The sequence below is a fragment of the Borostomias antarcticus genome (genome assembly GCF_949987555.1).
Source record: "Borostomias antarcticus genome assembly, chromosome: 14".
In the NCBI taxonomy this organism is placed as follows: Eukaryota; Metazoa; Chordata; class Actinopteri; order Stomiiformes; family Stomiidae; genus Borostomias; species Borostomias antarcticus.
In genome coordinates, this window is record NC_140247.1 from 11,780,155 (window position 1) to 11,794,835 (window position 14,681).

General features: G+C 47.3%; 2 protein-coding genes across 2 annotated transcripts; one reads left to right on the forward strand and one right to left on the reverse strand.

Moving 5' to 3' along the window:
• Positions 1 to 526: 526 nt before the first annotated feature.
• akt1s1 (AKT1 substrate 1 (proline-rich)) lies at positions 527 to 6,029 on the reverse strand. The gene is made up of 6 exons (XM_084449010.1): positions 5,889 to 6,029; positions 3,745 to 4,700; positions 2,999 to 3,269; positions 2,793 to 2,876; positions 1,833 to 2,014; positions 527 to 1,407 (listed from the first exon to the last, which is right to left on the reverse strand). The coding sequence occupies exons 2-6, from the start codon at positions 4,144 to 4,146 to the stop codon at positions 1,270 to 1,272; spliced, it is 1,077 nt and encodes a 358-aa protein (XP_084305136.1). The 5' UTR covers positions 4,147 to 4,700; positions 5,889 to 6,029; the 3' UTR covers positions 527 to 1,269.
• A 152-nt stretch (positions 6,030 to 6,181) lies between these two features.
• Positions 6,182 to 14,570, forward strand: tbc1d17 (TBC1 domain family, member 17). The gene is made up of 17 exons (XM_084448994.1): positions 6,182 to 6,229; positions 7,550 to 7,645; positions 7,823 to 7,900; positions 8,244 to 8,355; positions 8,477 to 8,660; positions 9,491 to 9,602; positions 9,748 to 9,918; positions 10,078 to 10,203; positions 10,751 to 10,854; positions 10,934 to 11,028; positions 11,133 to 11,249; positions 11,491 to 11,591; positions 12,405 to 12,504; positions 12,741 to 12,838; positions 12,962 to 13,078; positions 13,182 to 13,268; positions 13,673 to 14,570. The coding sequence occupies exons 1-17, from the start codon at positions 6,203 to 6,205 to the stop codon at positions 13,859 to 13,861; spliced, it is 1,914 nt and encodes a 637-aa protein (XP_084305120.1). The 5' UTR covers positions 6,182 to 6,202; the 3' UTR covers positions 13,862 to 14,570.
• The last annotated feature ends 111 nt before the right edge of the window (positions 14,571 to 14,681 follow it).

A 14,681-nucleotide genomic window follows, 5' to 3' on the forward strand; every position in this document is an offset into this window, starting at 1 on the left:
GAATAGTGGGTAATAAATGGTGGACTATATAGGGAACGAAAATTCTGTGGAGAATTCGAACACTACGAACAAAATGGCTGACGCCCTATATAGTGCACTATATAGTGAATAGGGAGCGATTCCGAACAGAGCTTGGGTGTGCTCAGCTAGTCAAAAGTGCGACTGATGAGTTCACTCAGGTTGGTAAGATGGAAAATGTGCAGAGCAGGTTTGAGAATCAGTGGTTTAGGAAGCAAGATTCCAAAGGATGCTATTTTGAGGATTAAAACAGCATTGTGCCATCTTGATGACTTGAAGACTATGGAAGAAGTCATTCTCAAAACATCAGAAGCCACTAAACGCAAACAAACTGACAATAACGTTACTCAAACTCATGCTGCCCTCTGCAGGACTGTTCTGATACTGCACCCTCAGTGATTTCCTCCAACCCCATATCCTCCATTAGTGAATTCAGCTACCACGACCGAAGCCAATGAAAGAGACCGAATTGAATGACGCGCAAACAGACATCGATTCACGTGTTGCTCCTTTATTTGAAACATAAAAGTAACTTTGTTTATCTGCTTTTGAAATGTTTGAGATGCAAGCATCCCTGTTCAACTCGAACCTCTCCACCTCTCGCACTCATTTGCTCACTTCAGTCATTCAAGAAGATATTTGGAGCGTAGTATCATAATATCACTGTAACTGAGATAGTATCGATATACAATCATTCTATCAGTCATTCATTGGCAAGGTAGAAGTACACATAGGCGGGTTTCCTAGAGGCATGTGTGCCCCATCAATCACATTTGGGACAGCGTCAATCTTCAGCACTTCCCAATCTCCCAGCCCCCAAATGTTTCACTCCATGAGGTACTAATCTATCAACTCTGAGTCAGAACGTGTGTTAAGTGTCCTTGCTGGTCAGTAGAGTGAGTGACTGAGCACATTCGATGCCGAGCTGCGTGTAGTGTTTCCATGTTATGTGTAGTGTTTAAAATGGGTAAGGGTGTGCTGTGTTGACAATGTCGAAAACTGTGTATAACAGCCTTGCTCTATGTCAGTTAGTCCTCAAACAGCGTGCGCTGTTATGTTGGGTTAATGGTAAATAAACAAGGGTACGTCTCCGATGTAAGTAGGATATACAGCACATTCGCCAGCCAAACTGTTCTCTACTCTCTCATCCACACAGTGAACGTCTCTCTCTCTCTCTCTGCCCCCACACACTCTCCTACTTTCTCTCTCTCTCTGCCCCCCACACACACTCTCTCTCTCTTTCTCAGTCCCTCACTGTTTGAGGGAGAAGTCCCCCGTGTTGAGCCGGGGCCGGGGCAGGGCCCCGAACATCTCCGTCCCGTCGGTGGCCCCGGGGGTCAGCAGGGCCTTCATGCTGGCGGCGATGTGATCCAGGTCGGCGCAGCCCGCCTGAAACACACAGACAAGAGGGCGGCGCGGTTAACGGCGTGAGACAGCCAACCGAGTGACTCCCGAGTAGGATTGTCACGGTACCAGAAATTCAGTAGTCGTTACCGGTACCAGTAAATTTCCACGGTACTCGGTACCAATTTCGGTACCGCGGCGTACGCGCGTGCGTGTGAGTAATACACGCACGCGTGTAAAGTACAACGCGCATGAGTACCGCAAGCAGCAATTCAACTGAACTGTGAGATGTGTGAGACGTTTGTGAGGTTGCCGTGTTCTGCTCGCGCGTGTCCGCGTCTTGTGCGTCGCCGCGCTTATTGAACGGCTCCGCTACGCCGCGGGACAAAATCCCCAGCGCGTGTGAATGGTACTTGACCCAGAAAAACAAAAAGTGATTGAAATTTTGACGTTAGTTTGTTTTGACTCACCCGTTCCCCGCTGTTGCCGCCTCCCTGGGCGCCCCGGCTCCCTCTGTAGCCCCAGACGGGCACCGAGACAGGCAAGGAGCGGGCCAGGGCCATGGGGTTCTGGTGGGGGTGGCGGGACGCATACGACGGCTGACCCACGGCCATGCTCCGGAGCGGAGGGGGGGCGTCTTCGCTCAGGGAGCCTGGGGGGAGGGGGGAAGAGATGTAACACCCATCGACTGTTATAGATCATTTTGATCCATTTATCAAAATAGAAATGAGGATTTAACGATTTGCAGGGGTTCGATCCAAAGTTCAAAAAACATGTTTCTTCATTTCCAAACACAGTTGCAACACACAGTTCCGGTTCTCTGGAAGAAGACACAAAGGTTGCCGCCAAGAGCACAAATAACTTCAGCACAACTTTATATTTAAAACTCGGACCAGATACTGGCGCTCCAGCCGGACACAGAAGCTGACAGGCCAAAACATCATTTCAAAGTCATGAAATGGGAATTTGAGGAGGGATTTCAGGAAAACACATGATCAACATCAGTGGAATGTCAATTATCAAACTCAAACCCATTGACACCAGTTGAGTAAACATAAGGACCATAAACTCAGCACAGATGGCCATTCTCTTTACCACCTGGAGTGTTATCCTGCCATATACCTTATCTTAGCTCTGAGAGCGCCTGGAAGAAGATGTTTTCGGAGACTTTATAAGCAAGTAGGAGAAGAGCAGAAGTGCAGCTGCTTAGTGTTCAGTTCTGAGTTCTTAGTTGCTTAGTTCATCCGTGTCTCTGCTTAGTACACTCAATATTTCCCTTTACACGACCGATAGATCAAAGAGCTGAAGGAAAATCGTGATACATGGAGGAGCCCAACAGAAAACATGCACGCACACACACGCAAACACACACACACGCACGCACACACGCATGCACACGCACACACGCCACCGGTCTCTCTCTCGCTCACCATCGGTGCTCTCCTCCTCTCCGTCGGACTCGAAGAACGGTTCACAGTCGCGGGACAGCGAGTCCTCGTCCATGGAGAACACACCTGCAACAGAGCGGGAGACGACAGAGCTGAGTCCTCGTGCACAGTCATGCGTGACAGAGAGGGAAGACCGCCAGAGAGGGAAGACCGCCAGAGAGGGAAGACCGCCAGAGCTCAGTATTCACCAGCCGTTTCGTTCAGATTGCGTCTCCTTTCGTCCATGTCTTCCTCCTCCTCTTCATCCTCGCACTCCTCCTCCAAGTCCCCGATGCTGTGTCTCTCTCTCCCTCGCTCCACCTCCTCGAGGACGTTCCTCTCCTGCTCACGCTCGACGTTCCCGTTCTGGCCGGCAGCTTGGCCAATGACGGTGCCCGGGCTGTAGATTGACGGGTAGCTCTGCGAATAAAGTCTGTTGTTGGGGCTGACGGTTCCGGCCCCTCCCTCTCCGGTTAAGCTCTGTGAGAAAATATTAGAAAGAAGCTTGCGTTCAACATCACAGACATTACAGTCCTACTGTACATGACGGCACGCGAAAACGACCGATTGACGGCTCAACTAGCGATGTAACAGTGAAAAATTCACATCATGATTATGTGACCAAAATGATCACGGTTATCGGTATTATCGCGGTATTATAAAATGTGCTGAAAATGTTCAAAAACTACTGATACATACTGAAATCTTTTCCCCAAGTTTTATATTGGAAACCACAAATAAAATATGCACTCCACACCCCCCCCCCCCCTCCAAATAATGCGTCTCGGAGTCTGCTGCTAACTTTGACTGATGCTAGATGGTATTTAAAGTGAGTTTTTAAAAGTGCGGAAATCAAACACGGTTTTAATGATAATTTTACCGCGATAAATTGGATTGAATTTTATCGCGGTTTATCATCATACCGGTTCTCGTTACATCCCTAGGCTCAACTCACCATCCTGGACGCGGTGTCGATGGGCATGTCGACCACTAGCTTGGCTCCGCCCTCTCCCACGGTCAGGCGCGTGTGCCTCTGCGCCGTCAGCATCGACGTGGAGTGCAGCACCGCGATGTCATCCACGTAGCGCCGCGAGGACTCGGCCAACGCCCCCTGACCCCACACGTGGTAGACGAAATCCCACTTCCGGCCTCCCGCGGGCAAAGCGCCGCCGCCGCCGCTCTTCCTCCCCCCGTCTCCCTCCGCCGCGGACGGCCGGAACTTCTTGCAGGCCGTGAGGATGGCCAGGTCGCAGCCGGATTTTTGGCAGTAGGCTTCGGCCGCGGCGAGAAGCGCCAGCCAGCTCTCCTTGTGATTGTCGGGGATGTCCAGGTCGGTCGACTGGGTGATGGACGCCATGATGGAAGAGCGGGACGGTCGAAAGCTCTGTGGGACGCGCTCTTTATCGGGACTAGATTATCAAGAGATGTAGAGATCGCTGTAATATGTCAGTAGATCAAATTTATAGTCTGATGAGATGCTAGTATGACTTTGAAAACGGCTTTGGTGGCATGTACTACTCTGTGGGGCTTGTATCTCAAATATGTATATCCTCTCTCACTCTGCCCGATCTTCTCTCTTGCTGGTTGGCACAATATGTTCTCTCTTGCTGGTTTGCTTGTAAAGCTAAGAAAAAATTATATTCAGTTGGGGGGGGGGGGGGCAAAAGGTGGTCGGTCTGGTGATATGGTGAAAAAGGTGGTCTGGTGATATGGTGAGAAGGTGGTCTGGTGATATGGTGGTCTGGTGATATGGTGAAGAGGTGGTCTGGTGATATGGTGGTCTGGTGATATGGTGGTCTGGTGATATGGTGGTCTGGTGATATGGTGGTCTGGTGATATGGTGTATGCCGTGCCTTAGTGCGTCAGACAGCCAGCGGAGAGGTGGAGGAGAGACAGAACTTGCTGGTGAACCTGTAGGAAAGAACAGGAGAAGTTCAGAAGCTGAGGACAGTCACATATAAACCATTGCACCTTTCACATTGGTATGTTTGCAATAGGGATTGTTCTCAACTCATTCAAACATCACATGGATGGTACAGCGGTCTATAAAATAATTCCATGTCATTCTGAAACGGCAGGGTCTTCTGTGTATGCTGCATGTTCTGGGTTTGACTAGCTACTGTAGCCCTCAGCGCTCACTAATGGCTTAACTGTGCTGATTGAATTCTAAGAAGAACTAAGGTAACACTGACATCATGGGAAGTTAGACTACTCGGTAACACTCACAGCATATGAAGTTAGACTACTGTAGGTAACACTGACAGCATATGAAGTTAGAGTACTACGGTAGGTCACACTGACAGCATGGGAGGTTAGACTACGGTAAGTAAAAAGGACATCTCATGATGATCTTGTGTGATTATGACTCGGTAGGTATGAGAGAGACTATGGGTAAACCTCAGGTAGAATGATTTTACTGCCTCTTGGATAAAACTTTCCCATTCCACAAATTATTACAAATGTGGTCCACAGCGACTCGATCTTGGATTTGCATGCATTGGAATGTGGATAATAATAATATATTCTACAGTTACAGACAAGAAATCCAGATGCTCACATGAAACAACAAACGTTAATCAGTATCGCCAGCAAATTTCGCAATGAAAATAACACATTCCGAATATATTCTAAATACCAGGGTATTACACTACAATACTGAGCATGGTTGAAAATTAAGAAACGATTGCACTGTGACCTAGTGTGAACAGGAGCTTTGCTAGGTCCTTACTGTCGCAGTCCAGCTTCTCTCACTAGGGTTAACGTTACACCCCCACCTCGCGAACTCGTTAGCACAACAACTGCCACAGCCTTGTGTGACGCTGTCGACTTGCCCCGTTTGTTTTGCAATAGTATTCCTGCCAATCATTCTACCAAATAGACCTTGTTTGAAATTAACAATTAGTACCTTTTTTGCATGCTTGCTTACTGTATTTTGAGCGTGTTTGTTTGTTTGTTTGTTTACTGGCTAGCTAGCTGTGTGCGTGCAGAGAACAGTGCACCCTCCTCCCAGCGTTCCCACATTTCACCTCCATTTTCAGCTGTGCAGGACCAGAGAGACGCTCGCATAAATGAACTCCCCAGTAATAGAAAGGAACTTACACATTCAATTCCTTCCTTCCGGGTTTGCGGGTGTCTTTTTAATTTAAACTTGGTTACATTTCTCCTTTGTCTGATCCTTCTTCTGCCAAGACTTCTCTCTCCCATAGACTCCGCTGTAGCTGTTTAGAACGTTTCTGTGAGGGGCACGTTTCACACGTGATTGGGCAAAGCGGGCGTGCTCGTACTCGCCTCGTTTTCGTGCACGTGTACGTCGAGGAGGTTTCTGGCTGGCTGCTCCCGGATTGGCTGATATACTTGACCGACGTAAGGCGGAAGTCTGACGTAACATTTGTTTTGGAAAAATAAGACGGAGAATGGAGACGAAGGTAGAGAGTCATAAGGTAAGCCAAAGATCATGATATTTTTTCGAATTTTGAGCAAGATCTTTGATATATGGATACCCATAAGGTTGAAAACGCTGTTGCGAAAGAGCTGCAGGTCTTTACAGTACGTGTGACTAACATATTGTCACCTGACTGACTGTCAAAGTCCTCTGATTTGACGCAGTTAACGTTAGCTAGATGGCTAATTAGCCAGTTAGTTGTGTCGTAGATAACGTTAGGGGTCTAGCCCATTGTCTAGTAGCCGCTATAACCTTAAGCCAACCGTGCGAATCCCATGTGCAGTCGGGGCTTTCTGGATTTCTGGATGCTTATTGCAGAGGCAGGTGTCATGAGTGAGAGTGAGTCATACTTTCAACATATTTTTAGGATAACATCTTACTCACTTGGTACTGAGTAGATTCAGTTCCCCCAGTTCCCACAATAGTTATGTATTCAGTCAGTCACATTCTACCAGCCATGTTGGAAATCACGTTTAACTGGAAATGGACTACAGCCAGGGGTGTGGGGAGAGGTGGTGGGATTGGAAAAGGTGGAACTACAAAAACAACAAATGGAAATTCTAAGCAAAACAATGTTCAGTTTCCATTATTTTTATGATTTACAGTATAGCCTACTTGCATCTTATTTGTGCCCCAAATTTATTTATTTTTTTAAACTAGGAGGACCTAAGTTCCTAAACCTTCAAGGAGGGTCCAAGGCTCAAAAGCTTAATTCTGTATTCTGGTGCATTCCTGAGCTGGTGGTTTATTTACCCATAAGGACTAACAAAATGCAGTTATGATCTGACGGTACAGTATCGTTTCAGTGGCAAAGTCAAGTGGGATTTTTTGGGGTTGATTTCAGTTTCGTACAATATCAATTAATTCGTAGGGAACAATAACTGGCTAAAATACATTTGAGCTGTTATAGCCTAGTTAATCTGAGATCTGAGACAGAATAAACATGTAGACAAAGTTAAAGACTTCAGAGTGTGTACTCCAGGAGCTTGCTCGATCACCTTGTTGAGAGGGGTCAGGGAAGAATTTTTACAGCTCACTTATCTGGCCCCCGGGTGATACTGTTTTTTTGCTTCCCTCTGGAATATGTAGGGGTGGGTCGTATGCCCACCTCCCTTGTTCTCTGTAAAGCGCATTGTGTTGCCTCTGGGTATGAAATGCGCTATACAAATAAAGCTTTGATTGATTGATTGATCGTGTTTTGTAGCAGCACTCAGAGGCAGTATTTCAATTGGCTGCCTTGACTTGGAGTGTGTTAGATATGTATGCCGGTGTAGCGCAATGTAAAATTCCCATTTCTGTTCTGATTAACTCCCTTCAGCTGGTGTTTGAGAAGGAAGGGGTGTACCTGCACACCAACGCTAAGAGGAGTAACCATGACACCACCATTCCAGGGTTCATCCGGATTGTGGAACGGGTAAGTGGAGACCGGGCAGCTGATATAACCGCATATACCCAATGCGTGGTCAGCTTTAGAAGTCATTGGTCTTCTATGGTGCAATGAATCTTTAATGTACTTATATTTTATCCCAACAACCTTCTGGCCCTGTAAGCTGAATAATAGAACTATGACATGACATGACTCTTGTCTCAGGGAGGAGAGCCAGCTTTAGAATGGAGCCCGCTGGAAGACCAGGGTCAAAGTGCTCCTGCTGTCTTCTACACGAAGAAGGTGAGTCAATAGGATGGCGTGATAGGCCACTGTGTAGGAGGTCATGAGTACAGTGGAACATAGAATACATAAAAATACTGTGTAAACTGTATCCAGGATCCCCCCCCCTCTTAAATACCTTTTATATTTTCATTTAGTTACTCTTGCACTTCGGCTTTAGCACTAAATTATGCTCTTAGTCACTTGTTTAGACAGGAGATAGTAGTAGTACACTGACTTCCTACGTTAAATGCAATTATTGTAAGTCACTTTGGATAAATGTGTCTGCTAAATGACTGTAATGTATTGAAGACTCCTTTACAACTCTAACCTTATCGCCCCTCATATCCTCTCCACCTATTAGGATGGTGAGGGCGGGGAGGAGGTCACCAACTTTGACCCGGGGTATGAGCCGGACTGGGCCGTCATCAGCACAGTGAAGAGAGACCGAGAGCACGTCCCTGTAAAAGAGACAGGTAGAGTAGAGCCCCCCTCCGAAACCGCATCGTTCGCACCGTCGAACCTGACACGGACATGAATCTGAATAGAAATGCATTTGAAACTGATCCATAGTGTCCCTCGCTTGTCCCCACCCAGGCCAGTGGTCATTCTCCCTGCCCCTGTCAGAGCTCTACTCTATGCGCAGGGCCCGTTTCTCCCTGGGCCGTAACTTCCTGGTGCTGACGAGCAGAGGGGGCTACCCGCTCCCGGCCCTGCACTTCCACAGGGGGGGCACCAGGGAGCTGCTCCGAGCCCTGCAGCGTTACATCATCCTTGCCCCGTGAGTGCTACCGACTCCCAGGGCTGGTCCAGAGCAGTAGACAGCCTTTTTCTGTCTTTTCAGCAGCTTTTGTAAACAACCCCCCCCCCCCACCACCACCCCAAGCTCACATGTCTGTTCTCTGCTCTCTGATTCATTCAACTAATGACCCAGGATCCTCCCTCTTAAAATGTCTCCCTTTCCAAATTTCCCAATGGCGGGATCAATAAAGTATCTATCCATCTATCTATCTATCTTAAGCACCTATTGTTTTTATATCTTTTTTCTCTTGCACTTTGGCTTTAGCACTAGATTTTGCTCTTCTTAGTCACTTGTTTAGACAGGAGATGCACTTTTGAGTTCTGGCGAGTAGTAGAACATTGGCTACCTAAGTTAAATGCAATCATTGCAAGTTCTGAAAGTATTTATATACTTGGTTTAAGGTAGATTTCAAAGAACACGCGATGTGGTCGATTCAAGATGGTTTCAAACAAAAGACAATAGTTTTATTCTGTTACGATTTGCAAATTCGGACTCGAAACAGGAAGTGTATCCAAGTCAAGAGTACTGGGACTGTCGTGCGGTCTCTTTTATAACTTTGTATAGAGGGAGGTGACGGGCACTCAGACAAAGGGTAAAGGGCAGTGATGTCACAGACCAAATGTTCTATCTAAACAGAGGGATTCTCTGGGAACGGATGAAAAGGAAGGTTCACAGAGGTCTGTAGGAAAACAATAAGAAACAACTTGGAAGTAACACATTGGTGATAGTTGAATTTCATTAACAAAGTCGCTGTGGATAAAAGTGTCTGCTAAATGACTGTAACGTAACGTTTCTCTGTCTGATTCCAGATCACCGGTGGATGGGCGATTGTTTCTCGCCTATCCTCACGACTCGGGCGCCCTCTCCCAGTCCTTCGACGAGCTTCAGCTCTTTGACGACGGAGGCGCAGATCTTGTCTCGGTAGATTTTTTGATGTGATGATCTCTTTTGATGCGATGATCTTTTTTGATGTGATGGAGAGTGGAGTTGGAGAGCGGAGTTCAGCGTATATGTGTTGTGTTGTTGTGTGAGTCTGTAAATGTTTTTTTTACCTGTCTGTTTGTAGAGGTTCATCCAGGACCCCTATGCTACCACATTCGGGGGCTTTTCCAAGGTCACCAACTTCTTTCGGGGGGCCCTCCGGCCACCGGAGTCGGCCCTTCACCCTCGCGCCCCCCAGGACCCTAACGGCCCCCCCGCTGCTGACGACGAGCCGGGATTTGAACTCATCACCTGTGTAAGGGTGAGGGGGGGTAGGATGCAGAACTATGGAGGAACTACTACTAGAGCAAACACATGATATTGACACAGATTGCCCTCGCATACAGATGTTCAGGGAGACGTCACAGAGATGTCGATGAATGAAGCAGATGCTTTTCTTCCTCTACATCGCCAGGGGGCAGAGCTAGGCCCCAGGCCACAGGTCACCAGAGGTCAGCCCCTGGACAAGTGGGAGGAGTTCCTGGACGCTGAGGGACGCGTGCAGGACCCACAGCGAATCAAAGAGCTGGTCTTCAGAGGGGTAGGGCCGCACATCGACACCTAAATTCTTAAAACGCATGATTATAAGCTATACGCATGACATTGTTTAGCTATAGTATAGCTATACGATGTTCACAATGAATGAATGGCCAAGCAATTTGAACGTCTTTGATTAAAGGCATTCCGATGAATATTGCTTCGGCTATTTCAATGGCATTCATTCACATTAGCAAATATTTAAAGTACCGGTTATAAGCTATCCAACGTTCACAATGAATTAATTTCAATTTGATATGAACCCAACGTTCGAATGGCCGGATTAATGCATCCCTATAAACTATTAAAGGCACTCGGCTATTTCAATGGCATTCATTCACATTAGCAAATATTTAAAGCAGCATTTACAGGACAATATGACCGATTATAAGCTACCCAACTGAAAGAACTGGTCACGACAATAGTGTGGTGCGGGTTACGGAATGGCGCGCCTTCGGGCGACAGCGGGTCTTCTCACGTAGATATTGTTTGATCATTCCGATTTCTGCCAGATGTTTAATTCTATACAATAACCCCCCCCCCCCTCTTAGGGAATCGCGCCATTCCTGAGGAAAGATATATGGAAGTTTCTGCTGGGATTCTATCCCTGGAACAGCACTGCCAAGGAGAGGGAAGACATTCTGAGGACTAAAACGTTAGTTGTCTCTGTCTCTGTCTAAAACGTTAGTTGTCTCTGTCTATATCATCCTAAATCTCTGCCCGCCCTCTTCCAGGGATGAGTACTTCAGGATGAAGGTGCAGTGGAAGTCAGTCAGCGAGGAGCAGGAGATGAGGAACTCCCTTCTCAGGGGTTACCGCAGCCTGATAGGTCAGAGCGGATGTCAATCAAACACCTTTATGCGTCTGATTGGTTGCTGCTCCTGCTTGGCCGGTTGATTGAGTGGTGGTTTCCTGTGTTGTTTCCTGTCACAGAGAGGGACGTGAATAGGACAGACAGACAAAACGCCTTCTTCTCTGGAAACGACAACCCCGGTCTGACCCTCCTCCACGACGTGCTGATGACCTACTGCATGTACAACTTTGACCTGGGTAGGCCTCGTCTGTAGACAACATTCTCGTTGCTCAGTCAGCGTTTTCATTCCCTTGTCCCTAGTGGACAAACTGTATTTCAACTGATACTTGGAATGTATTTCTTCCAGCATTTGAATTCCACACACTGTCTGAATGCAGCGAAGTGATTTCAAATGTTTCTTTCTTTCCCTCCCTCCCCCTCTCCCTCCCTCCGTCTCTCCCTCCCTGGCCTGTATGTGTGTGTGTGTGTGTGTTCCAGGTTATGTCCAGGGCATGAGTGACCTCCTGGCCCCCCTCCTGTTCGTCACTCAGAACGAGGTGGAGTCCTTCTGGTGTCTGACCGGCTTCATGGAGCTGCTGGTGAGAATCTCACTACAGTGCTGCTCCACATCACACGCTGTATCTATAACACTACATGACCATAGCAGCGTAGGCTGGGGAATGCCCCGCCCACCTCCCATTTATGCAAATTACTCGAGTTGCAGGAGGAGGCCATTTATTGGCCATCGATATCTTGACCCTTCAGGGTCATTCCACATTCCACAGAAACTGGTGTTGGTGGTCTGTTTTACCTAGCTCACATGGCCAGGTACAGAGCATGGAGTTATTCAGGCTATAATCTGGACCTCGAGGGTCTTTATTGCCGCTACACACACACACACACACGTCTTCAGCGGTCGCCGGTGGAAATTGTTCCCTGCATTTAAATGGTAAATGGACTGCACTTATATAGCGCTTTTCCACCTTAGCGGCACTCAAAGCGCTTTACAATGGCCTCTCATTCACCCATTCACACACACATTCACACACCAATGGCGGTAGCTGCCATGCAAGGTGCTAACCTGCTCATTGGGAGTAGTGGGCAGCCATCATTCATGGCGCCCGGGGATCAAGTTCCATTGCTCAGTCACCGACAGCGCATCTGTTCTTCTGCATGTTTTTCATATTGTGCCGCACGTGAACGATTTTGGGGTTCAGTGTCTTGCTCAAGGACGCTTTGGCACAATGCCAGGAGCTGGGATCGAACCAGGAACCTTACGATCCCCCAGCTGGCTGCTCTACCTCCAGAGCTACGTGCCGCTGGGGGTCAGTAGTGGTGTTATTACTATATATGTATCTATTGTGTGTTATGTTGTGGTTGATTTGAATGGCTCCTCCTCCCGGTGTCTCCAGCACCAGAACTTTGAGGAGTCCCAGGAGGCCATGAAGAAGCAGCTGCTCCAGCTCAGTGTGCTTCTGCAGGCCCTGGACCCGGAGCTCTGTGACTACCTGGGTGAGAAACACACACACACACACACACACACACACACACACACACACACACACACTCACTGGGAATTATCAAACATTAGACCATTCTTTCACTGTAAGCAACCAATGATCATCACCAATGATCATCACCGACCAATGAGCAGCTCATCAAAGCATCTCTCTCTCTCTCTCTCTCTCTCCTCTCTCTCTCCTCTCTCTCTGTCTCTCTCTCTCTCTCTGTCTCACTCTCCATCTCAGACTCGCAGGACAGTGGCTCTCTGTGCTTCTGTTTCCGTTGGTTACTAATCTGGTTCAAGAGAGAGTTCTCCTTCGAGGATATTCTGTCCCTGTGGGAGGTGAGCACACACATCACATACTGTATGAATATGAATATACACTAGAACCTGTCTGCACACTCAGGACAGGCAGGCTTAATACTAGCTACAGATTTACCTGATAAACCCCACCCCCCGTCTCAGGTCCTGTGGACTCGTCTACCGTGTGAAAACTTCCATCTGCTGATGGCCTGTTCCATTCTGGAATCCCAAAGGGGGGAGTTGATAGGATCAGACCATGACTTCAACACTATCTTGAAGGTTGGTGTTGAAGAGTTTTTTTTTCCGGATCAGGGGGATGGAGAATGTTTGTATGTGTCTATGTTTGCAATATTAAGGACTGGTTATGTTTTTATATTTTTAGCACATCAATGAACTGACTATGAAGTTGGACCTGGAGACTGTGCTGTGTGGGGCTGAGGCCATCTACCTACAGCTGGCCAACTGCAAGGTGGGAGTCCTGCATGAACATCACAGGGCTGATATACCGTATTAGTAATGTTATTATCTCCATAACATTTAATGTAGGGGAAAATCATTATATTGTAACCTTGCCTAAACCATAGACTGTAAGAAATAAATGGTCATCATCCTCTCAATCAATCAATCAATCAATCAAAGCTTTATTTGTATAGCGCATTTCATACCCAGAGGCAACACAATGCGCTTTACAGAGAACAAGGGAGGTGGGCATATGACCCACCTCTACATATTCCAGAGGGAAGAAAAAAAACAGTATCACCCAGGGGCCAGATAAGTGAGCTGTAAAAATTCTTCCCTGACCCCTCTCAACAATCTTCTCTCTCTCTCTTTCCCTCTCTCCCTCCCCCTCCCTCTCCTCTCTCCCTCCCCCAGGAGCGACCGGTGAAGGTTCAGCAGGTCCTGGGTCTCTACGTCCCCCCCAGCTCTGAAGAAGAGAGCCCCGACTCCGAGGCCAATGAGATGCAGCGACTTCTCGGCCAATCACAGCCGGGAACCGCTGCTGCGGCCAGCCAATCGTGTAGCGGCGAAGCCGCTGCACGCCCTCCCCCTGCCTACCCCTAAATCAGACAGACTGTCCGGGTGATCATGACGGGGAAATGATAATGGACAGAATGCGTTTATATAGAAATGACATATATTCTGTGGTATAATTGAGGACTTGGGCAAAGAGATGACTGTTCTTACCATCGACGGCAGACGGAGGGCATTATTGAGTGAGAAATTAGGAAGTTTTACTTTGTTATTTGTTTATGAACGTCTTATGTACCCGAGATATTTAAACAATATATATGCAGTTCTTTTTCTTTATACTGTAGAGTGCAGTGATGGCGTCCAGGAAGTATTTTATTTGTTTGTGGAGAGTGGTAAACATTTCCATTCTTCTCCCCGTCTGTGTATCTGTTTCTGTGTGATGCTGCTATTTCGACGTGTCTTTTCACTTTGTTTTATCCCCGATTGTTTTACGGCAGACTGCTTAACGTCTTCATACGTGTCAATTTGATGCTGTCCGTGTTGTCCTCTCTCCATCCCTTTGTCCTCTCTCTCTCTCTCTCTCTCTCTCTAGGAATGAAAATGAAGCATAAACTCACTGACAGCACATCAGTAGTACTGTAAATGCCATTCCAGCCCTATGCATATGTTGCATGCCTTATAGAGTAAACGCTGAGAGTTCTATAATGTTTTAAGTTTTCAACTACCTATTATGCTATTATGTTATAACAGTATTTTCTCCCACTGGAACTGACCAAATAAATGGCAGGCTTTTACCAAATAAAAGGGCATGAAAAAGGCATTTTCTGCCTGGAGTTTTTTTTTTCTTCAGATGGTTCTTCCAAGATCCTTTAGTCACAGGACAAACCTCCCTTAAACCACCCAGCCCAAC